Source organism: Musca vetustissima, unplaced genomic scaffold (assembly GCF_032173495.1).
Source record: "Musca vetustissima isolate MV318-11 ecotype Yass unplaced genomic scaffold, APGP_CSIRO_Mvet_v1 utg3152, whole genome shotgun sequence".
NCBI classification, from domain to species: domain Eukaryota; kingdom Metazoa; phylum Arthropoda; class Insecta; order Diptera; family Muscidae; genus Musca; species Musca vetustissima.
Window position 1 is genome coordinate 211,588 of NW_026880211.1, and position 26,666 is coordinate 238,253.

Below are 26,666 nucleotides of genomic sequence, written 5' to 3' on the forward strand. Positions count from 1 at the left end.
CCTCAAAAGGATATAATAACTTGCAGTGATGCCTGCTCAGGACAAAATCGAAACATTAACATAGCTTTAATATGGTTAAAAATTGTTCAGTCATCTGATAATAATGTTGAAACAATTGATCATAAATTTATGGTATCCGGCCATTCTTTCTTGCCAAATGATCGGGATTTTGGTTTGATAGAAACTAAAATTAAAAAAATATTAATTATTCATACGTCCCTGAGCATTATTATAATTCAATAGAATCATATAAGATGAGAAACCCATTTTCGGTGGATCAAACTTATTTTATTTCTACAAAACAACTAAAAGAATCAACGAATAATAGACAGAAAAACATTTCTCCATTGATGTGCCTTGGTTAAAAATACAATGGATCAGATTTCTAAAAAATGCCCCATATAAGATGTTTTATAAAACTTCTTGGATGACAACTCCAAAGTATAAGACCTCTCACCTAAAAAAGGAAGACCTAGAATATAGGGAAATATTGATTTACTTCCATTATACACAACCATTAGACCAATAACAAAAAAAAAAAAAAAAAAAAACGGAAAGGTATGATGGATCAACTATCCTATATCCCACCTATTTTTCACAAACACTTTATTTCTCTAAATACTAATGAATAATTTACTTTGTCACAATGAAATAAGTTCGAATAAAACTTTAATTACTAATAAAGTTGTTTCATTTTTGGTATAAGTCATTTATAAAGTCATGCAGTTAATTTTGAAAGTTGCACAAGTCATTTAAACCTTTCAAAACCACATTTTCTTTTAAAAATGACAATAAATTTCACAATCATAATAAATACTTGTTGTTGGGAAATACATGTTAATGTCGAAAAATCATAATCCATAATGCAAGAAATTTTTTTAATCCTTTAAAATGTAAAACTCTAAATATCTCGAAACAAAAAAAATATGACTTATACCACTTTCAAAATCATGGGCACAGTTATTTTCATACCATTTGTATTTTGTTTTTGCAAAATAGTCAGGCAACTATTTATTAGTTCCCCACTAATAAATAGTAAACCAAAGTTGAAGAAAACTGCAAAATCAAAAATGTCGCGTGAGTTACGTCGCGTGAGTGACCGAGAAAAATCCTTCGCAAATAAAGGATATGCCAAATTTTGAAATTTTGAAAGTGGAATAATAATGCTTGATATCTCTTATTCATGTAAAGAATATTAAAAGTTCCAAATATTTACAAAATTCGCAGAGTTTTCCCATTATTAGCACTGATGTCTAAAATCATGTATATTTGAAGTTGCGTGAGTTACCGCTCTTTTATGGCTTTTATCTCAAAAGTTAAAAACTAGAGACTCTCAATTTTTTTTACCACTGATTAAAACATAAATACACTTATATTTCCTCTCCCACCTATATTTCCTGGCAAAAATGTAATTAATCCCCTTTTGTCGCCAAATTTAAGTCGAACGAAACATGATTATAAAACGAGAAGGAAGCATTATCCAGTTTCATTCCACTACTCTTGGATATATCAAATTCAATTTATATCATTGATCCTACACAAAAGAACTCTAACACACATTACTGATGGTAATTCGATGTTAACATCCGCTACGTGTTTGCAATTCCAATAAACAAACTATTCAGTACATCTATTTTTTTTTTTTTTTTGGAAATTTGTAGAAGATTAGTGCCGGGCCCTAATTAGCACACATCTGAAGAGAATAGTGTTTTGAATAACACTCGATTCGTTTGTGTACTGTACATGAACGATAAAGTGTGAGAACTGAAAATTATCACAGGAAACTTGTGATATATAAGGTATTTAAAACAAGTCAAATTTGAGGGGGACACGTAATTAACACATCTTGGAATTTTTATAAATATTTTTCGATTTCTAGTTATTCTAGCAATTTCTGGGTTATTCGCATCTTTATTTTTTTATACAAAGGCCAACTTTCCCAATTTTAGGTTTACAGTACGAATTGTTGTCAATTTCAATAGATTTCACTATTTTTACTTTATTTTTATACCCTCCACCATAGTATGGAGGGTATATTAGTTTTGTTTTTCCGTTTGTAACGCATCGAAATAATCATTTCCGACCCTATAAAGTATATATTCTTGATCAGCGTAAAATTCCAAGACGATCTAAGCATGCCCGTCTCTCTGTCTGTCTGTTGTAATCACTCTAGCGTCTAAACCAATTGAGATAGAGCCCCAAAATTTTGCATAGAGTCGTCTTTTGTCTGCAGGCAGGTCAAGTTCGAAGATGGGATATATCGGTCCACGTTTAGGCATAGCCCCCATATAAGGGTACCTCCCAATTTTCGGTATTTTGAAGTTCTTGAGCGTGTTTTTCAACCGAATTCGCTGAAATTTGGTACATTGAGTTCTTATTGGGTACCAAATGTCCCCACAAAAAATTATAAATATAGGTCCACTTTTTCTGGTAGCGCCCATATAAGGGTCCTCCCCATTTCCAGTTTTTGGGGGGTTTTGACCGGATTTTTTCCATCGAATTGGCTGTAATTTAGTAATTTGAATTCTTATTGGGTAGAAAATCTCTTCACAAAAAAATTATAAATATAGGTCAGTTTTTTCGGGTAGACCCCATATAAGGGTTCCCCAATTTTGCGATATTTTGGGGGCTTAGATCGCATTTTTCAGCCGAATTCGTTGAAATTCGGTACTTTGAGTTCTAATTGGGTAGCAAATCTCTGTACTAAAAATTATAAATATAGGTCAATTTTTTCGGGTAGCCCCATATAAGGTGCCCCCCAATTTTCGGTATTTTAGGGTTCTTGAGCGCGGTTTTCAACGGAATTCGCTGAAATTTGGTATTTTGTAGTCGTATATGGTTACAAATCTCCCCACCAAAAATTATTAATATTCACCCCTTTTTTGGGGTAGTCCCCATATAACCCCCTTTTTATACCCTCCATCAGAGTATGGAGGGTATATTAGTTTTGTTTTTCCGTTTGTAACGCATCGAAATAATCATTTCCGACCTTATAAAGTATATATATTCTTGATCAGCGTAAAATTCTATGACGATCTAAGCATGTCCGTCTGTCTGTCTGTTGTAATCACTCTAGCGTCTAAACGAATTGAGATAGAGCGCCAAAATTTTGCATAGAGTCGTCTTTTGTCTGCAGGCAGGTCAAGTTCGAAGATGGGATATATCGGTCCAAGTTTAGGCATAGCTTCCATATAAGGGTACCCCCCAATTTTCCGTATTTTGGGGTTCTTGAGCGCGTTTTTCAACTGAATTCGCTGAAATTTGGTATATTGAGTCGCTATTGGGTTCCCAATTTCTCCACAAAAAATTATTCATATAGGTCCATTTTTTCTGGTAGCCCCCATATAACGGTACCCTCTAATTTTCAGTATTTTGGGGGTTTTGATCGTAGTTTTCAACCGAATTGGCTGTAATTTAGTACTTTGAGTTCTTATTGGGTAGCAAATCTCTCCACTAAAAATTATAAACATGGGTCCATTTTTCTGTTAGTCCCCATATAAGGGTACCCCCAAATGTCGGTATTTTGGGGTGCTTGAGCGAGTTCGCTGAAATTTGGCACATTTGGTTCTTATTGGGTATTTTGGGGTTCTTGAGCGCGTTTTTCAACCAAATTCGCTGAAATTTGGCACATTTGGTTCTTATTGGGTTCCAAATATCTCCACCAAAAATTATAAATATAGGTCCAATTTTTCTGGTAGCCCCCATATAAGGGTACCCCCCAAATGTCGGTATTTTGGGGTTCTTAAGCGCGTTTTTCAACCGAATTCGCTGAAATTTGGTTCTTATTGGGTACCAAATTTTCCCACTAAAAATTATAAATATAGGTCCAATTTTTCTGGTAGCCCCCATATAAGGGTACCCCCCAAATTTCGGTATTTTAGGGTTCTTGAGCGCGTTTTTCAACCGATTTCGCTGAAATTTGGTACATTTGGTTCTTATTGGGTACCAAATTTTCCCACTAAAAATTATAAATATAGGTCCAATTTTTCTGGTAGCCACCATATAAGGGTACCCCCAATTTTCGCTATTTTGAGGTTCTTGAGCACGTTTTTCAACCGAATTCGCTGAAATTTTGTATTTTGTAGTCATATATGGTAAAATATTTCTCTAAAAAAAATTATTAACATGCAGCCCCTTTTTGGGGTAGTCCCCATTTAACCCCCTTTTTATATTGAAATAGTTATGCAATTTGTTCTGCGTTTTGGGTTTGGTTCTAAGACTCTGTTGTAATCATATCACCAGCGGAGGATATTGAGATAAAAAACTAGAACGTAAGGTTCGATAATGAACTATATATGAACTATAACCCGTATTTAGACCTAGCCCCTATGTGGGAGGTACCAGAAGGAGTGGACCGATATTCCCCATCTTCGAACTTGAACTATGTTTGAAAGAAATAATAAGATGGCCAAAGTTTGGATGAAATCAAAATTTTCTGAAACAAATTTGGTCCAAAGAAACATGGGGTCTAGAACCATTTTAACCGTGTCAAAGTGTATACACCCTCATTATCCATAAAGATGTGGGTATAATTGTCCATTAAAAAATTCTGAAATTTGTTTTATAGTTTACATTTTGGTTTACATAACCGGTTTGTGGAAATTTTGATATAGGTCCACTTTTTGGTAATTTCCCTATATTTTCATTTCAAGTACCTGTCAGTATATGGGCAATATTGCCAATTTTTTAATATTCCATTTTCAAAAAATCAGCTTTTTTGTTTTTGTGGCACATCAATAATTTTTGGTACACATATAGAGAAAAATTTTCTGACTCCGAAATAATTCGCGATCAAATTTTTGGTTGATGCGCGCAAAAGTTATCGAGGTTTTAATTTTGGGCATAAGAAAAAAATCTTAAAATTACGCCGTTTATTATATTGACCAAAAACGTTGATATATATCTTCCTCCGTAAAATAAGAATATGAATATATTATAATAATCACGATAAAGTTGCACATATTCGCGAAATATGAGAAAAATAAAAAAAATATAGCAGATTACATCAATATTTTCATTATATTAATGACATACACACACCTAAAAAATAATTTAAAAATATCTACATAATCTAAACACCATGATGAATCAAATGATATCAAAATCACACAAGTCCGTGTATCGGTTTCTAAATCAAAGCGACAACAAAACAAGATATTGAGGAAAAATATTTGTTTTTGGTTCGAAAAAATAATGTCATCATATTTATTTTTTTAATTTTATACAAGAAATTTCAGAAAAAAAATGTTGGGGATATTCTGCTATTTTACCCGAATTTCGCCGAAAAATTGACATATATAATAATAATCACTTTTTGTGTATAAGTATACGCCTTGCGGATTATATCAAGAGCGGTTTCCAGGAAGTACTGAAGTTTATCTTCCAATCCATATATATTTTGCGAAATTTCATTTGACGGCTAAGATGTGCCGCACGTTACATTGAAGTACCCAAAAAATCGTAAAACGCGAATAATTTCCGAAAACTCCATATGCCATTAACGCGCATCCGATTTCGGTGTGCACTCTAAAAAAAATACATCGATCTATACCATTTCAATGTGGTCCATTAAGAACCATGGATGTGCCAGCACAATCTATTTTTGAGATAAATTGCGTACATCTCTCTTTCGGCTGAAGTTTTTAAAGTTCTCTTTTCGAAAAAGATCAAAATCCGTATGAGGTCATTTATTGAAGCGGAAATGATACACAGAAAACGCAAGTAAATCCGCGATATTTTCAAAAACATTTTTTGCCAAATTTCGTGTTTTTGGAAGGCCAGTTCCCGCCGTTCTAGTAGATGGATTTTCACGAAGAAGATTTTATATCATCCGCAACGTAAAAAACCTTATTGATCTCGGGTACCCATATCATTCAGTTGACAGATCTAAAAATTTGGCCCGAAAAATAGGTTTTTTAAAAATTTGATCGCACAAAATTCGCACCTTCGGATGAGTATTACTCTGAAGCTGTGCATACTACATACACAAAATACATATCAAATTACGCAGATTCGCGACTACAATAATCTTATAATCGATTTTTAGAAATTCCTGTTTGTGTATTAAAACTAGAAGTAAAATTAAAAAAACACTCAAAATCGAGCTTCAAAATGTCAGCATCATTTAAAGGAAAATGCAGGTAAAATTTTGAAAAATGATACATAAGGGGCGTAGTCCCCATTTTGTTGGCTTCTAGTTTTATTTTGACACGGAGACCGTGCAATGAGTGGCTTAGTCACAAATCGATAGAGAACATAAAAAAACTGGTTCGCCTCAACCTGTTTTTAAACATTTTTTTACATTAAAGTAGACACAGCTTCCACCAAAATAAAATAAAGGAGGTCAATATCATGAACAGTTTGCAACGACAGATCAATTAACCCAAAACTATTCACTTTTTTCATATACTTAAGTAGTTCCCGAGTTATAAAGGGGTGAACCCCCGCTTCAGCTATGTTAAAAAATTGGCAATATTGCCCATGGGCAATATTGCCAATTTTTTAATATTCCATTTTCAAAAAATCAGCTTTTTTGTTTTTGTGGCACATCAATGATTTTTGGTACACATATAGAGAAAAAATTTCTGACTCCGAAATAATTCGCGATCAAATTTTTGGTTGATGCGCGCAAAAGTTATCGAGGTTTTAATTTTGGGCATAAGAAAAAAATCTTAAAATTACGCCGTTTATTATATTGACCAAAAACGTTGATATATATCTTCCTCCGTAAAATAAGAATATGAATATATTATAATAATCACGATAAAGTTGCACATATTCGCGAAATATGAGAAAAATAAAAAAATATAGCAGATTACATCAATATTTTCATTATATTAATGACATACACACACCTAAAAAATAATTTAAAAATATCTACATAATCTAAACACCATGATGAATCAAATGATATCAAAATCACACAAGTCCGTGTATCGGTTTCTAAATCAAAGCGACAACAAAACAAGATATTGATGAAAAATATTTGTTTTTGGTTCGAAAAAATAATGTCATCATATTTATTTTTTTAATTTTATACAAGAAATTTCAGAAAAAAAATGTTGGGGATATTCTGCTATTTTACCCGAATTTCGCCGAAAAATTGACATATATAATAATAATCATTTTTCGTGTATAAGTATACGCCTTGCGGATTAAATCAAGACCCTTCCGATAAATCTTAGAATTCTATAAATAGGAATAAATCTTAAAATAAAATAATATTATGAAATATACATTTTAAATTGCGTCTAAATCGCGTAAGTCTCAAAATCATTTGATGCGCATGCGGTTTCCAGGAAGTACTGAAGTTTATCTTCCAATCCATATATATTTTGCGAAATTTCATTTGACGGCTAAGATGTGCCGCACGTTACATTGAAGTACCCAAAAAATCGTAAAACGCGAATAATTTCCGAAAACTCCAAATGCCATTAACGCGCATCCGATTTCGGTGTGCACTCTAAAAAAAATACATCGATCTATACCATTTCAATGTGGTCCATTAAGAACCATGGATGTGCCAGCACAATCTATTTTTGAGATAAATTGCGTACATCTCTCTTTCGGCTGAAGTTTTTAAAGTTCTCTTTTCGAAAAAGATCAAAATCCGTATGAAGTCATTTATTGAAGCGGAAATGATACACAGAAAACGCAAGTAAATCCGCGATATTTTCAAAAACATTTTTTGCCAAATTTCGTGTTTTTGGAAGGCCAGTTCCCGCCGTTCTAGTAGATGGATTTTCACGAAGAAGATTTTATATCATCCGCAACGTAAAAAACCTTATTGATCTCGGGTACCCATATCATTCAGTTGACAGATCTAAAAATTTGGCCCGAAAAATAGGTTTTTTAAAAATTTGATCGCACAAAATTCGCACCTTCGGATGAGTATTACTCTGAAGCTGTGCATACTACATACACAAAATACATATCAAATTACGCAGATTCGCGACTACAATAATCTTATAATCGATTTTTAGAAATTCCTGTTTGTGTATTAAAACTAGAAGTAAAATTAAAAAAAACACTCAAAATCGAGCTTCAAAATGTCAGCATCATTTAAAGGAAAATGCAGGTAAAATTTTGAAAAATGATACATAAGGGGCGTAGTCCCCATTTTGTTGGCTTCTAGTTTTATTTTGACACGGAGACCGTGCAATGAGTGGCTTAGTCACAAATCGATAGAGAACATAAAAAAACTGGTTCGCCTCAACCTGTTTTTAAACATTTTTTTACATTAAAGTAGACACAGCTTCCACCAAAATAAAATAAAGGAGGTCAATATCATGAACAGTTTGCAACGACAGATCAATTAACCCAAAACTATTCACTTTTTTCATATACTTAAGTAGTTCCCGAGTTATAAAGGGGTGAACCCCCGCTTCAGCTATGTTAAAAAATTGGCAATATTGCCCATATATATATGGTGGAGGGTATCAAAAGTTCGGCGCGGCCGAACTTAACGCTTTTTCACTTGTTTATATAAAAATAGTTATCTGATTTGTTCCGTATGTTGCGGTTGGGTAGTAGTTACGGGGGATAGTCAATTTTTACTCTACAAAGACTATTTAGCCATCTGTTGTAAGCATTCCGTCTTTTAAAGATATTGTGATAAAAGAAAACTCAAACATGAAGATAATGAAATATATCGGCAGACATTTAGGCATCTCCTCAGTATAGTGATACCTCCTGAAGGAAAGAATTGAGATAAACAATTAAAATATTGGGTTCAATATTGGCATATACCAGTCATTAATTAGGCATAGCCCTCATATAATGATATCCACAAATATTCACTATTTCCTACACTATGTAATCAATATTGGTCCCCACTTTTTGGTATGTTCCCTATATTTTCATTGCATGTATCTGTCATTATAACTATGGTGGAGGGTATCCAAAGTTCGGCCCGGCCGAACTTAACGCTTTTTCACTTGTTTCTTCTGAAAATGGATACTTAGATTTAATTTGTTAACACGAAGTTATTTTTTGTAAATATTTTGTAAAATTAACGGCATTTAATCTTCAAATATATATGTGTGAAGTTACAAACCTTAACATGCATTGGTATTCATTAAGCAGCCAATTGAAAAACTTGAAAATATAAATTCGTGGAGATGTGCTAATTACGTGTCCGCCTCAAATATGACTTGTTTTATAAATACCGTTATATATCACAAATTTCTTGGGATAATTTTCTCACACTTAATCGCTCTAGTACAGTCAACATACGCGTATTTAATAAAAAAAAAATATTCAAAAATATTCCAAAAGAATTGAGGGTTAATCAACACAGGTGTGTGCTAATTACGTGACCGGCGCTGTATGTTTGTAATAAGCGTTCCCGTTATTTCAAAGATTACCTGACTTATGAAATGGTGCCATAATATGTAATACGTTAATACATAAACTCCGCGATTAATAATGATCAACAAGTTTTACACTTGTTCCCAAACTTCTGTGCCATTGCCATTGTCATCAGTCAACTACGAGCAAAAATCCTAGGAGTAGATTGTTGCTCGTAGCACCCCGATACTTGATTATATGTCTACAGAAGACATTTGATCCATCGTGTAAAAACTGCAAAAGGACAAAATAGGCTTGAACTGTTTTTTATTATGAAATTAATTAAGTATCTAACAAACAAGGCACACGTGACGAACGTAATGTATCCCTTTTGCCGGTGTCATTTTTTGCGGCCTTTATAACAACATAACCATAACAAAGGCGCATGCATGTTTATGAAAGAACACCAAAAACATCAACAACATCACAATGTCAAAAATTGAAATTGAGTTTTGTGCACCCATTATATGAGTGTGTATGAATATATCGTCTTCAATAAGTTAGTTGAGGATTTCATTAAACACTGGTGAGCGGTGTTTGGCTTTGTGATGAGTGGTCCCATTCCACTGTCAGGTGGGGGGCTGGTGTAGCCGTGTTCAATGAGATGTTGTGGTAAAAAAACATATGCATCCCGCCGACCGTCGTTCGGTACTACTCACACTTCAAGGGTCTTAGCTTTCTGCGGTCCAAGTACCCATAACAAGATGATGTCTGCGCTAATCACTTCAGTTCCAAAAATGATTCCGACTTGCACAATCCATTGCTTAGACGAACTCTTAAACACTTTTTACGAGCGTAAACAAGGTCACGTGTTCGTTTTTTTCACATTGGTTCTTAATTTTACTTTCCCTTTCCATTCGCATTTCGCTGTGCCCACCGGCATATTCGATATTAACATAAACATGAATTTTATTCTAGTATGCCCATGCATACATCGACGCTCTCATTCAAACACCCTCCCTCTAACAGTTGCGCAAGTAAACTCAAGCACATCCATTTATATTCGTATCCTTTACAGTCGCTGTCTGGCAGCGATGCAGAACGAAATGCGACACAAACCAGTCGGACTAGCTATCTATCTGACTGACTGGCTGGCTGTATCAGATGATAAGCTATAGCAGAACATTGGATAATGTCGATTAGCGATGAGATACATCACCCACACTGACAAAAGATGCTATTTCATTTCATAATTATCCAAAATTGTTTAGCATATAATTGGCCTTTAAGAAGAATCTTTTACACCCGAGCCACGGAAGTGTAGCGTTTGCATGAGTGTGCCGTGTTGTTCATGGTGTTGGTTGTTCCTCCGCTGTGGGAATAGTTTCTTGAATATCAAACCACTATTTTGTCTAATCCAAATCTTATTATCATTAATATTTCATACAGTCTGGTGATAGTGAATAGCATTGTATGCGGCACAACGAGGCGTATGATGATGCTCCTATGCAAAAAATGCACTCACATTCCAAAAAGTAATATCGAATCAGCCGCAATAGCTAGGTATGGGTTGACACACGAGCTCAGCGAGACAACGTTTAATGAATTTGGTAAAAGTTAGAATTTGTCACACAAATAACCACAGGATAATATTCGTATATGTCACGTCGACCATGTCTATTTGTGATTCAATGTAAAATAAGCTATTAAACGTAATGTTTTCATTGTGCAAGATTTGCAAAAGGGAAAAGACAAGAATAATTTCCATCAATATCTGGAATCGGTCGTATGGGGTTATGCCTTTTAATTTATTTTAATTAAAATTGTTGAAAATTGGCTCGTATTTAGACATGCGACTATTTAACAACATTTAATCATTTCTTATTTAAAGCTATTTGTTTGCTCCCGACTCAAAACCCGCTGAAGAGATTATGTGGGAGATGACACCATCCTAAAAAATGAATGAGAAATGTACCCCACAACATTTAAATAAACCTAAAACACCTAAACAGTTTTTACAGAGATTTTCACAGTACGTCATGCGTCTCATGGAAGCAACGTAACATCTAAAATTCCTCGTGGATTCAGAGTTGTACCATCAAATGTAATATTACCTCTAAAATAATATGGTGGAGCCTAGGGCACATTCGGCATTTTATTAGAGCTCTATATCTCAGTGCTTATTTAACAGATATAAAAACTTTATGGCTGGTTATTGTCCTCAGATACTTAATTATAAAAACTAGTAACAAAAACATATAATAAATTAATGTTAGTTATACATTTTTACAGTTTTGTAAAAAAGTCAAATTCGCCGACATTTTCGTCAATACAAGCACGCTTGGTCTTATATGTACGAATGTGCCCCACTTCAAAATACCGAATCTACCCCGAAGGTACTTTATATATATATTTTTTTATTTATTTCTATCAATCTTCTACAAACATTATACTTTAATTATTTTTATAAAAATGCACATTGTAATTAACTACTTTTTAACAATACTGTCATACAAATTGAAAAGTTTTATACACGAAATACTTACGAAATGGAATGGAAATATTACAAAAACATCTGTAAAAATACTAAAAACAGTGCGACATATTCTGATATTCGATACCTATGTATTGAATCTAGTGATTTTCGGAGAGTACTTCATATCGAAAACGCGCTTGTCGAATGTGCCCCGATACCGAAAATTCCCCAGTCTCCCCTACATTTACCAACGTTTAAATTTGTATAAAAACATGGATGCAAATACGCCATATTTCTTATATATAGAGATGGGTAGCTGATGAACCGACAAATTTGACTTTTTATTTGCACCACCTCGAAATATTCACCTGAGAACCAAAAAAGTATATATATTCTTGATCAGAATAAAATTCTATGTAGATTTAGCCATGTCCGTCCGTCATCCTGTTAAATTGAACTTTATACACACATTTGCAATTTTGCACATACATTACTATTACCCAGGAGGCCCGGGTCCCATTTTTTTAATAAATTTAGTTTTGCAACAGAAAGTTTTTAATTCCACTAGTGTTCTCAAAATTTCTACATTCAGAAGAGGAATGCAACAAAATCCCAGGTGAAATCATAAATAACATTGGTGGAGAATATGCCAAACCACATTAAAAATGTAAAGAAGAGCATATATTGTGGATAAAATATTAAAATTTTTTTAATATTTAGATTTTTTCTTATCGTACAAAAATACAAAAGTGTACGAACAAAAGTGTACGAATTGAGTTGTTTTTCATTTTAATTGTACCCGGCCCGGCCCCAGGGTTTCTTGTATCACGTATTCAGATTTAGCAAAAGGTATTTTTTTGTAAAGTCGGCATTTTATTTTCAAACAAAACAAGATAAACAAGCTTCAGATATATTGAAAGAACAAAAATATAAAGTTAAAGTGCCCATTGAGCAATTCTATTGTGTGAAAGACATCGCCTTGAGGGGAAGTAAAGCCACCTGAATACTGTCCTTAGACGTAAACATAGAAAAAGTTTGGAGAGTACATCCAAAAATGCAACATACATTAGTACCACAATACATAACGAGTTAATATAATTAATTGGAGAATACATCCAGAAGTCTATAGTTAAAGAAGTGAAAAATGCTGTATTCTTTTCGGTTTTAGCGGATGAAACTATATATTATTAGATTTTTGACTGTGTATCTAAAAAAGTCAAGAAATGTTTCCTTTGCTACGTGGAACAGAAAAAGAATTTTCCACCGTCATAATAAACACAGTACTCCGTTTGGGTTTAGATCCAAAATTTTTGGGAGGTCAAGGATATGACGGTGCGTCTAACATGTCAGCGGAATACTTTAATTGTTCTTTTCACATTTTAAAATTAAGTTTAAATGCAGCTTCGAAGATTCCAGATATTCGATGTATATTTTCCACAATTTTTGGACATTTGCTCATTCTTTAGAAAATCCAAAAAGGTCTGATACTATATGTAGAATAAAGTAAACAGGTTAGATTTAATTTGGTTTTATTTCTAAGAAGTAGAACGACATTATTTTTCCCATGTTTGGACGAACTAATTGTAAATATGACAAGACGATTTCTGGAGTTTTTCTACAGTAAAAACGCATCTGTCTATGCGTAAATCTGAAGTAAATACTGATCACATAACTAAGAAATCAAAAAAATAGGAGATTTGATTTGAAATAAAGATTATTTTTTTTAATATACACAACATTTAATATATACGCAATACATTAAGAGTAATGAAGTTATATATTATTGTGACCCGCATGCATATAAATACATTGTCTTTAGTTTTAATACATTTTCACGATTAGTATTGCCTTTCCATATATTTTTTAATAAATGTATACCAATTTAATAAGCCTACAAAAGTTTTTATTAAAATAAAACATTGTTTTTTTAATTTAAGCACCAATGAAATGAAAAAAGTAAGATTTTACTTTTTTCATTTCATTGGAGTACTATAAATGTGTAATAGTTACGTCTTTTTGTTTCATGTTAAAAAGATGTAACTGACATAAAACCTTTAAAAACAAAACAAAAATTAATTTTTTAAATAAAAATGCCTCTATAGTGCTGTTAAACTTTAAAAAATATTCAGCCATACTCCAGTTTTATAGACTTTATAAAGGTTTTTTGCTTCTCTTGTAACATAAATAAAAATGGAGTTACGTCCGTTCGCATTTATGGTGGCGACAGATAAAACAGAAACAATTTTTTTTGTTTTTATTTTCCAAGCTTATGTCATAAGAAGGGTTACAGATTCCCATTTCAAAATTTGTCTGAGTAACTTGGTTACAAATACGTATATTCGGTGGAAAATACGTTTGGTGAATTTTTTTGTTTCATTTTGCCAAATAAACGACCTGTAACTTGTCTATAAGCAATTTACAATGTCGCAGTCAACATATAAACTTTCCGAATAATAATTTATTTTATTTAAACTTATTAACTTCGTAGATATTCTTATTAGAAAGTTATCTGAATTAGAAATATGAGTAACTTTATTGCAATTTTCAATACTGAAATTTGCAAACAAAAATAAAGATCCAACTTCGGCCTATACAAGGGGTTGGTGCAAAATGTTCAATTATTTTTCAACTGAACAGCAACGGTTCATTAACATCCCGCAATATAACACACAAGGAAAAAATATACAATCATTGGATTTGAATGATCCCTTTAACATACTTCAAAACTAAATGTTCTGCTAGCGGTTGTGGTGGTGATGGTAGAGTACAAATGTAATCAACTGTTTTCGACTTGTCACCCTCACTTTGTGGCGTTTGATGTATTATTCGCTTCATTTGACCGACAGGTCTTGACAAATAAAACACATTTTGTCAAAGACAAATATGTAAACAAACACACTACGTTCGCCACCAATGACACAGGACGAGAAAACACACGTTCCTTTGTTTAGATAAAGGATATCCGAAAAGGGCCAGCACACTCTAAGGAACAGTATCCAAATGTCACAAGACCTACCACCAATTATTTGTTGTGGTCACATCGCGCACACCGTTGGCAGAGTCGACGTGCTTCCAATTAGCGTGTAATGAAAAAATCTAGTCGCTTATAATGCAGAGTAAAATTGAAACCGAAAAGCCCAACAAACCCATATCAACTAGATTTCTTAACTAGAACGTCTACCAATTTTCATCAAGTACTGGAACTGATTAAAATTTTGAAATTTCCAATTTACTTGTACAAATGTTATTATTCCGCACAACTTGTAACGAAAATGAATATGTACTCTGCTAGGTTATGCATTACACGATGAACTGTACAAACGTCATACATCGTTGAGCGGGGCAACGGAACGGGAATCGTTTAAGCATCAATCGATTGAAGGACACTTGTCGCAAAAATTTGAGCAGGTATAGATAGAGAAGTATATACCACGAAATATTAAATATTATGTTTACAAGTAATTTGGTATAATTTCATTGTAGCTAGGGATAAGAAAATCGTTATGGTTAACAATTTAAAATACCATAATCATTTGCACATACCATTATATTATATTATATTATATTATATTATATTATATTATATTATATTATATTATATTATATTATATTATATTATATTATATTATATTATATTATATTATATTATATTATATTATATTATATTATATTATATTATATTATATTATATTATATTATATTATATTATATTATATTATATTATATTATATTATATTATATTATATTATATTATATTATATTATATTATATTATATTATATTATATTATATTATATTATATTATATTATATTATATTATATTATATTATATTATATTATATTATATTATATTATATTATATTATATTATATTATATTATATTATATTATAATATATTATATTATATTATATTATATTATATTATATTATATTATATTATATTATATTATATTATATTATATTATATTATATTATATTATATTATATTATATTATATTATGTTATATTATATTTTATTATATATATATATTATATTATATTATATTATATTATATTATATTATATTATATTATATTATATTAGATTATATTATATTATATTATATTATATTAGATTAGATTATATTATATTATATTATATTATATTATATTATATTATATTATATTATATTATATTATATTATATTATATTATATTATATTATATTATATTATATTATATTATATTATATTATATTATATTATATTATATTATATTATATTATATTATATTATATTATATTATATTATATTATATTATATTATATTATATTATATTATATTATATTATATTATATTATATATTATATTGGCTGTTGTTTATCGTTTGGGTTACTTTGCCTTACTTCGAATTGAATATTTTTTAACATTTTTGGGTAGCTTTGATGGTAAACCTCCCTGTGAGAAGCTATCAATACCGATAATCGGCAATACAACAATTTCAAACAAGTTTTGCAAACGAATTAAAACGGGATAACTTTTCATCTCTGAATATATTTCAATACACTCACCCGCCTTTTGGTGGAACACAACTATTATTTTTTTTTTAAATTCATCCTTTATTCTTTTGTCGTATTTTAGGAGTACTATCAATGGTGAAAAATGAGTGAGAATGAGGTTACAACGCGACTTAAAAAATATACAAGGCTTTACTTCTTTTGTGCTAAACTAATTTAAACAAGTGAAAAAGCGGTAAGTTCGGCCGGGCCGAACTTTTGATACCCTCCACCATAGATATATTGACAAGCTACTAGAAATGAAAATATAGGGAACATACCGAAAAGGGGACCTATAATGACATTTTTAAAAACGGATTATGTAAACCATAATACAAATTTTAGATGTTGTTAAAGGATAATTATACCCTCAGCCTTATGGCTAATGAGTGTTTATACTCTTTAACACGGTGAAAAAGTGCCTCATCGAAATATTGGTTCTAGACCCCATGTGTCTTTGGACCAAATCCGTTTCAGAAAACTTAGATTTCATCCGAACTTTGCCTATCTTATTATTTCTTTCAAGCTTAGTTAAAATTCGAAGATGGGGAATATTGGTCCACTCCTTCTGGAACCTCCAATCAGGGGCTAGGTCTAAATGCGGCTATAGTTCATTATCGAACCTTACGTTCTAATTTATTATCTCTGTATCCTACGCAGGTGAAATGATTACAAAAGAGTCTTAGAACCAAACTCAAAACGCGGAACAAATCAGATAACTATTTTAATATAAAAAGGGGGTTATATGGGGACTACCCCAAAAAGGGAGCGAATATTAATAATTTTTGGTAGGGAGATTTGTTACCATATACGACTACAAAATACCAAATTGCAGCAAATTCGGTTAAAAAACGCGCCCAAGAACCCAAAAATACCGAAAATTGGGGGTATAATTCGAACTTGACCTGCCTGCAGACCAAAGAAAACCCTATGAAAAATTTCAGCACCCTATCTTAATTCCTTCAGAAGCGTGATTACAACAGACGGACGGACATAGAATTTTACCCTGATCAAGAATATAAATACTTTATAGGGTCGGAAATGAATATTTCGATGAGATACCAACGGAATGACAAAATTAATATACCCTCCATACTATGGTGGAGGGTATAAAAGTGGTAAATTGGCAACACTGGTACAGACCCTTATATAGGTGATTATATCGTGCTATGGGGTCAAACATGGACTCACATAGTAAATTATCTGTTAACAGAATGCAGAATTATAATTTACAGCCCCAAAGATGGGAAAATCGTCCAAATATTCTAAAAATACCGAAAAAATGGAGTTTCGATTTTGAAAATTGTTTGCAAAAAAGTGTTTTTTTTAAACACAAAGAACTCAGTATGCCAAATTACAACTTCGTTTAGAAAATGGCAATAATAGGAGGGGATACGGGGATTTTTTGTAAAGATATTTCTCACATTCCAAAAAACCAAAATGCCAAATTTCAAAGCTCTATCTTAAATATTGCGACCTCTGTCATGAATTTAAAGGACAGAACGAATTCCATATACAATTTTATTCTGAACAAGAATATACTATTTGAGATCTCCGACAAATATTTCGAGGTTTTCTATCGGAATGACAAATTATAATCAGACTATGTGTTTTTTATGTTATACTTTACAAAAACTTCTATTGTTCAAAACTATAATTTGTGTTTTCTTTGTGCTTTGCAAATATGATCGTTTTCCGAAAAGTAAAGAAGTAAGTAATTTAAGGGAACCCCCCTCCCCCCCCCCCTTCACGATTTTAATTTTTCAAGATTTTCAATGGGCTGGTAAATGAATACAAATGCTTGTTAAGGTTTGTAACTTTGCACATATTTAATTGAAGATTTAAAAGAGAAGAAAAATAATTTACAAAAATTGTTTGTTATTGTTTTGTTGTTGTTTTTTGTAATTAAAGAAAAGTCCTCATTTTTGATGGCGGGCATGATAACTCCTCACTGGAACATCGGAATCCGAAAATTCCAACGGTGTTAGAAAGAGTACATGTCTGGTTCTCGTATGAACTAGGATTATTGACTTTGCTCTAAAATTAACAAAATGGTGGACCTTTGAAAAAATATTTTTGAAAAATCGCCGATTTTTTACCAAATACCAAGTTAAAATATAAGGAAGACTTCACCGATTGGCTTTATCCTAGTTCATACGAGACCTATACACTCAAAGACAAAGGTTGGAAAATTTGGAACCGATTAGATTATTAGTTTTTGAGTTATCGTGCCCGCCATTCGCAAAAAAATGTTTAGAGAAAAACGCGTTTAAAGTTTGAGAAGCCCTTCAGCCGTCACTTGATGCTGACACAATAAATCGGCTATATCTTCAAGAGTTCTTGAGATTTTCACTTGAAATTTTGTAGAGACATTCTTTAATCGGTGTAGATTCGAATTATATCAACAAAAATGTTGACCCCGAGAATGGGGGGTCCCCTTAAGTATTATACAAATGTGTTTCGAATTATAACTTATTATTGAATTAAAGTATTAAAAAAATCAGGGAATTTGCGGTAAATAAGCTGGTCGATTCGAAAATTAATTAGTTCACATTATTGAGAGTTCACAGTTTCGGATGTTCACATTATGTAGAGTTCACTGAAATTTAATTTGAATGTGTATACATCATAGATTTTAAATTATATTTATATTCTGTAGACCCCGGTGAATACTATTGTTGACAACTATATTGAGAAACGAAGAAAAAAATATATATTTGTTTTAGTTTAGTCACTCTCGAAATTGTGTATTGGAATAAAGAACATTTTCCAGTCTGCGTACATGCCGATAAATAGAAAATATAATACTTACTTGGAAACTTGTTTAATACAAATTATTATTTAAAAATATTTTCATAATCATTAAACACAGACTGATTTATACATCCGCTATATTTTTTGAGACATTTGTTACATAGAAGTACCTCTGTTTATTATAATTTTGTTAAGTTATATTACTTGCTGAGATTTATTATCCACAAAGATTTGTAAACATCGCCAGAAAATTACACTTCACTATTAAAAACATTGTTGTGAAACATATTAATAATCGTCACTTGTTCAAGTGTTTTACAACTTTCGCCAAACAAAGGAATATTTTCTTTTTTATTAACAAAGCAACATACCTGCCATGCGTTAGCATCAAGGGTGGCTAGGAATGACATGTCAAATTCCTGCAATAGGAATCATTTCATCAATAACGAAAATATTATTAATGCACAAATGTCTGTCCGGTTTCAGCGAGAGCTTACCTTCCTTCGGAAATTACTTGCGAAATCCAGAGTGAATGCCGTCAAACCCTAAGGTCAGTGAACAAAAAGGTAGAAAGACGTTGAATTTTTGCCGCAGGTTATAATATCACAAAATATATATTAGATTAGTGGTATTTTTTTAACTCTGTCGACACATAAAGTTTGTCTCAGTGTTTCTGTGCCTTATGCCGAGTGAAACAGGTACGGTCCGGCAATACAATTTTCGAAAGTTTATTTCCGTTTCCGTGTTACTTGCTATTACGGACGATGAACGCGTGCACGGAGGAGTCAAGGAAATTGAGACACTTTATTTGAACAACATATTACTTTGATGAATGTGTTTGGGAAAACTTCCGTATTTCTTGCGGTTGAATTCAAGAAATTCAGCAAACTTACGCGTTAAGAGTTTCGGTGCGAATGCAACGAGGTCCCAGCCTTTGGCTATGTACAACCTGGGGGTGTACCCTTCTCAGCTTCTGTTGGTATTGTTTGGTTTTTCAATGCGTACGTACATGCTGCGAAACACCTAAGATACACACGTATGTAGCTATGGACCCCATTCTACTCAGTTCATAAACGTCATCTCTTCTCCAATGGACAAGGATCTAAGGCTCCTCTTTTGTGTGTGTGTATGTGCATATGAGTATGAAGAGACAACTGGCTGCCTTGCCTTGCTGATTGGGCGGATAGGATACGCTGTGAGGAGTGGAATAGCATCGAGTCCGGTAGAGCGGTGTACGAGATGCGAGGGAACAACAATGCCTTAATGCGTCGGTTATTTAATCTTCCGCATACCTATCGTTGTGACCCGAGGAAAATCGATGCTTGCTGGCAATATTTGCCTTGGCTGGAGTGAATACACAATTTGGAGCTCGACACAACTGTCCACGCACACCTAGACAGACAGCGATTGCGTCTATGTGTGTATGAACAAAACAAAAAACGGCAAATGGCTCCGTAGATGGGGAATGGCCTCGTACATAATGTCGCACACACTGCCACACACACACACTTCGTCCTGATTCACAGGGATGCTGTAGCTTCCCACCCCAATGTCCCCCAAGTATATAGAAACCGTACTTGCAGTACTCAGTTGTTCACAAATATTGCCCGGGGAAAATATATCTCCCGACACCCATTCCGCCGTTTCTTTTACTTAGCCGCCCTACGGGAGTATTGGAGCTGCTTTGTTGCCGCTATTTACATGCTACCGACGTCCTACAAGAACAACTACATACATATAGATGTGTGTATGTATTTCGTGGCTCTTTGCATCGCATACTCACACGCATACACCCAGGGCATACGGCCATCCGTGTACGACTGTACACTCCACCTACTGTAGACGATTGTTAGCCCGGATTGTTGGAACAAAACACCGAAAATGGTTATAGTTTTATATTCCTATCAAAATATTGTGTTTACATATATTTGTACATTATGTATGGGGGTGATGTATATAGTATTTATACCCTTCACCACACTGTGGTACAGGGTATTATGTCTTTGTGCATATGTTTGTAACAGGCAAAAATAATCGAGATAGACCCATGGTTCCTTTTGAGAATATGCATAGAATCACTTTCTGAGTCGATTTACGCATGTCCGTCTATCCGTCCGTCCGTCCGTCTGTCCATGTTAAATTGTAAACAAAGTACAGGTCGCATTTATGATCCGAATTGGATGAAATTTGGCATAGGTCACTTATTTGGCCCAAGGACGAACCCTATTGAAATTGGGAAAAATCGGTTCAGATTTAGATATAGCTCCCATATATATATTTAACCGATTTAATGTAAACATTCCCTATATAACTTTCGATTTGCACGAAATTTAGTACAGCCTAATCATTTAGGTCTAGAATGATGTCTGCCAAGTTTCGTGAAAATCGGTCCAGATTTAGATATAGCTCCCATATATAGTTTCGTCCGATTTCATGTATATGGTGCCCCAAAGTCCCTATATATCTTTTGATTTGCACGAAATTTGGCATAACGTACTGAATTAAGCCTAGAGTGATGTCTGCCAAGTTTCGTGAAAATCGGTCCAGATTTAGATATAGCTCCCATATATAGTTTCGTCCGATTTCATGTAAATGGTGCCCCAAAGTCTCTATATATCTTTCGATTTGCACGAAATTTGGCATAACGTACTGAATTGAGTCTAGAATGGTGTCTGCCCAGTTTCAAGAAAATCGGTCCAGATTTAGATATAGCTCCCATATATAGTTTCGTCCGATTTCATGTAAATGGTGCCCCAAAGTCCCTATATATCCTTCGATTTGCACGAAATTTGGCATAACGTACTTAATTGGGCCTAGAATGATGTCTGCCAAGTTTCATGAAAATCGGTCCCGATTTAGATATAGCTCACATATATAGTTTCGTCCGATTTAATGTAAATGGGGCCCCAAAGTCCCTATATATCTTTCGATTAGCACGAAATTTGGTACAGCCTAATCATTTAGGTCTAGAATGATGTCTGCCAAGCTCCGTGAAAATCGGTCAAGATTTAGATATAGCTACCATATATAGTTTCGTCCGATTTCATGTAAATTGTGACCAAAATCCATATATATCTTTCGATTTGCACGAAATTTGGCATAACGTACTGAATTGAGCCTAGAGTTATGTCTGCCAAGTTTCGTGAAAATCAGTCCAGATTTAGATATAGCTCCCATATATAGTTTCGTCCGATTTCATGTAAATTGTGCACCAACATCCATATATATCTTTCGATTTTCCCGAAATTTTGCACAACGTACTGAATTGAGCCTAGAGTGATGTCTGCCAAGTTTCGATAAAATCGGTCCATATTTCTATATAGCTCCCACATATAGTTTCGTCCGATTTCATGTAAATGGTTCACCAAAGTCGCTATATATCTTTCGATTTGCACGAAATTTGGCATAACGTACTGAATTGAGCCTAGAGTGATGTCTGCCTTGTTTCGTGAAAATCGGTCCAGATTTAGATATAGTTCCATTTTATTATAGATTGATTTTATGTAATTGACGCACCAAGGAACCAATAGGAACAAAACGTTCTAAAGTTAGTATAACCTAACCTGTGACAAGTTTGCTTGAAATCGCTTAATATGTGGATATAGCTTACATATATTTTTTCGCCCGATATCAAGCAAATTGGGCATCATACTCCTCATGTTAGTCAGATTGACATCAAATTTTGCACAACGTACAAAATTGAGCATAGAATTACGTAGTTGCGTTTTCTAGAAGTACAGACATAGTCAACCGGATGACCTATTTATATTTGTTTGAAGTCGATTTACACACTTTATGGACAAATCTAGGTAGATTCACATTTAGATAAATATCACATATTTTATTTCATCCAATTTCATGTTAATAGTCCTGTTTAATGTACCCATAGTGGTGAAGGGTATCCTAGAGTCGGCCCCGTCCGACTTTACTACTTTCCTTACTGGTTTTTTCTTATATATCTATGTACATTAAATTGTATGTGCCGAGTTTGTTTCTCTTGTGCCGTCAGCAAAGAGGGAAACGGAAGTTGCGCTTCTGGGAATTGTTAATGTTCCTGTGCAGACTGTGGCCAAAAGCAAAATGACTGAGATGCTCAAAAATAAAAAAAAAAACAACTTACTCTTAAACAGGAAAAAATCTCTTAAGCACAATCTATGGTAATTTGGCTAATGCGCATGGAGAGCTCTGAAATTGTCCATAAAAAATCATCAACCATTTTGTCGTACATACCAGTATTTTACAACCAAATTTGACTTACAGTTGCTTTGTTATAGCCATCGAAGCGAGTGCCGTTCAATAATCTTGAGAATTTTGGATGCATTATTTTCGAGTTTCGTTTATTGCACGGTTTGTCGTCGCATCACATGCACGAACGCTAAGTATTTATTTTTGAAATGCAATAGAAAGGATAAAAAGTCAATTAAAAAAATATGTCGTGCTTTCAACAGAATATCTGCTGTATTTAAATGTCATTAAGATTTTTCTTCGGTTTCGGATTTCGATTTGCCAAGTCTAATGTTGTCATCCACAGACTAACCATATAAATTCGGGGACCACATCAAAGCTAAGACATACATTTTCAGTTGTATAAAAAAACCCAAAAAATTAATATATGGATACTGTAGGTACAGCATTTTTAAAGTCTGAGGGAAGATTCTTCTTTTTTGACCTATATGTTGTTGGTTGCGTTTACTGACAATGACAAATAATAAATTTCGAAAATAATTCAGTGAAAATAAGCGTAAGCGGATTTCAAATATGATCGTTTAGTGTATGTTATGGGTTATAAGAGTTTATGTAGAAAATGTGCGCGTTTAAATTACTACAGAAATGCAGAGTGACGGACTGGACAAAATCGAATTGAACGTTGATACAATGCATTAAGTGCAGCACACAATAAATAAGAAATAAACACCAACAAGTGAAAAATGCGTTAAATTCGGCGGTACTTTGGATACCCTCCACCATAGCTATACTGATAGTTTCTTGAAATGAAAATATAGGGCACATACCAAAAAGTAGAGGAAGTGATGCAAATGTGGTATAGTCACTTTTTTTGTAAACTGAAAATTTTAGAATAACTGAAACATGTTCTATAGTTTGCTGTTCTCAAAAAATAAGATAGCAATGATCTGATTAATTTATTTAAATCACGTTGAGAATCAGTACCAAAAATTAAATTTTTCATGAAATTGACTTTTTTCGGTTGAAGCTTATAAATAATTTTTTGTTTTACGGATGTAAATTAATCGTTATTACTAAAGCATTAAAATAATTAGTATGAACTACAAATCAAATAATATGCGCCATTGCACCACATAGTCACCAATTTAGGACAAAAACTAGACATTTCTTCAGTAAACACAAGTGCTGGTAATGTGGTATACCTTGGGTCTGCATGAAAAAAAGCCAGCTCTAGACAAAAACTCATTACTATTTGAAACATTTGTACTCTACGAGAGTCTACCATGAATCACAAGGATGAAAAACAAAGGCCATGAGTTTTAACAACTTCTCCATACAAAAAATAAATATTGCCATGTGTAGACATTGATGGGGCACATTCGGCACCATAGTCATAGCCTGGTAATTGTCATCGCTTTCAGTCTGGTTGAAATTCAGATCCTCTAATGGTTCTTTTTGAATTTTTGGGCTATATTTTCTAGCGGCGGACGTTGAAATCTCAAGGTCGCACACACCATCAGAAATAGGTTTTTTCTATCGCGTTTTCGTCAATACAAGCACGTTTGGTCTTATACATGTAATTTCGAACCATATTAAAGGATTATTTTTAAAGACAAACTCAAAAACATTTAAGGAAATAATATTGCACTACCTGTATATGGCCGAATGTGCCCCACCTTAAAATGCCGATGAAGGAAAGGCTGGACCGATTTGCCTACCATTATATGAGGCATATACCATAAAGTGATACTATACCGACAAATTACAGAGAAGTTCCTTATCCTACATGAAATACCGAATTAAAGGCAATGTATACGGTATTTGCTACTACTTTCAAAGTACATAAAATCGTACTATGCCAAAATATGGACCAAATATAAGGAGGCGTAAAAACGCACAATAATGGTGAGCCAATTTTTTACATTATAAAACCAACACATGGCAAATATCCCACACGATATCTAAATCATTGGCTGAAACTTGAACGTATTCTAAATAGAAAATAAAACCAGCTTTATTTGTGAAAAATTTCAATATATATACATAGGATATACCAAAATGTCCATTACACATACCTCTAAAATTTAGCTAGCTATTAATAATTTAGCTAGGTATTAATAAAAATTTAATTATATTCGGGCAATGGAGACAATAGCGCATTAGATGCTCTATGTGTCTAACTTATATGTGCCTTTATGGTTCCTCAAATATATTTTTCATGATATGAGAACGACTGCGCAAATTCGACCCACATTTTCCTTCGATTGTTTTTAATTGCAGAGGGAAGAGTTTTACCGAAGAAAAATTGAGAAAAACGTAAAAAGTCGTAGATTGGAGTAATTAAACACACCTTTTATAGAACTTATGAATCGTATGTGATCAAAATAGGAATAGTAATTATTATTTGAGATAAGAGTAGTTAGATCAAAACTTGACTTTCTCCTGAAAAATGTTTGGTAGAATAAGTTCGATCACTTGCTAAACTGAAATACCTCACATACTGGCATAATTTAATATTTAACAATAACAATATTACTGAATATACTGGAATATCAGTAAATGAAGTTTTACCGTCATGAAGAAAATATTATGCATATTTTTTTGATTGTGGAAATTTGACGTACATTTTTGGAAATATATTTTCGATGAATTCGTTAATTTTTACCAACCCTATATTGATGCAATTCTGATAAGGCAAAACAACGTTTGCCGGGTCTGCTAGTATTTATATAATAATACACATCGTAATTAACCACTTTTAAATAATATTGTCTTAAATTTTGAAAAGTTGTATACACGAAAAACTTACGAAATGGAATGGACATATTACAAAAACATCTGAAAAAATACAAAATCCCGTGCATATAAATATGTTTATTGGCTAGAAATTTCAAACTTTGTGACAGTTATTTATTTCGATATTCGATGCCTACTTATCGAAACTAGTGATGTACGGTGAGAGCTTCATATCGAAAACGCGATTGCCGAAGGTGCCCCGATGCCGAAGGTGCCCCAGTCTCCTATACCACATTACCTGCCCTTTTTTTAAAATCACTTTTTATGGAATTTCAAATATTTTCTCAAATAACTCTTAAATTGTTATAATAATATTATTTTCAAATTGATACATGGAAAGACAACACATGTAGCATGTTAAGTGTAAAATTGCAATTTAATCGGATAAAAAATAAAAATTTGGCAATCTAAAAACAAATGGGTATACCACATTTTCATCACCTCCTATATACCGATATTGACAATTGTGTTGTAAACTATAATGGGCATCAAATACAAATTTCAGCAATTAAGATTTTCCCTAAAATCTCAAAACCATATATCGTGGTCCGATATAGGCAACGTATGGTAGGGTGGAATATGTGTATAGAATCCTTAAACTACTGCAATTTCTCGCTAAATATTAAAAATATCTT

General features: G+C 32.9%; 1 protein-coding gene across 1 annotated transcript in view; it reads right to left on the minus strand.

The window, feature by feature from the left end:
- The window catches only part of LOC133325678 (transcription factor AP-2-epsilon), a 92,481-nt gene extending 72,866 nt beyond the window's left edge, over positions 1–19,615 (minus strand). Inside the window, exons 1-2 of the mRNA XM_061534403.1 lie at positions 19,548–19,615; positions 19,422–19,469 (exon numbers count right to left, since the gene is read on the minus strand). Coding sequence (XP_061390387.1) covers positions 19,422–19,460 — 39 coding nt within the window. The 5' untranslated portion in view covers positions 19,461–19,469; positions 19,548–19,615. The remainder of the gene's footprint in view (positions 1–19,421; positions 19,470–19,547) is intronic.
- Positions 19,616–26,666: the final 7,051 nt, after the last annotated feature.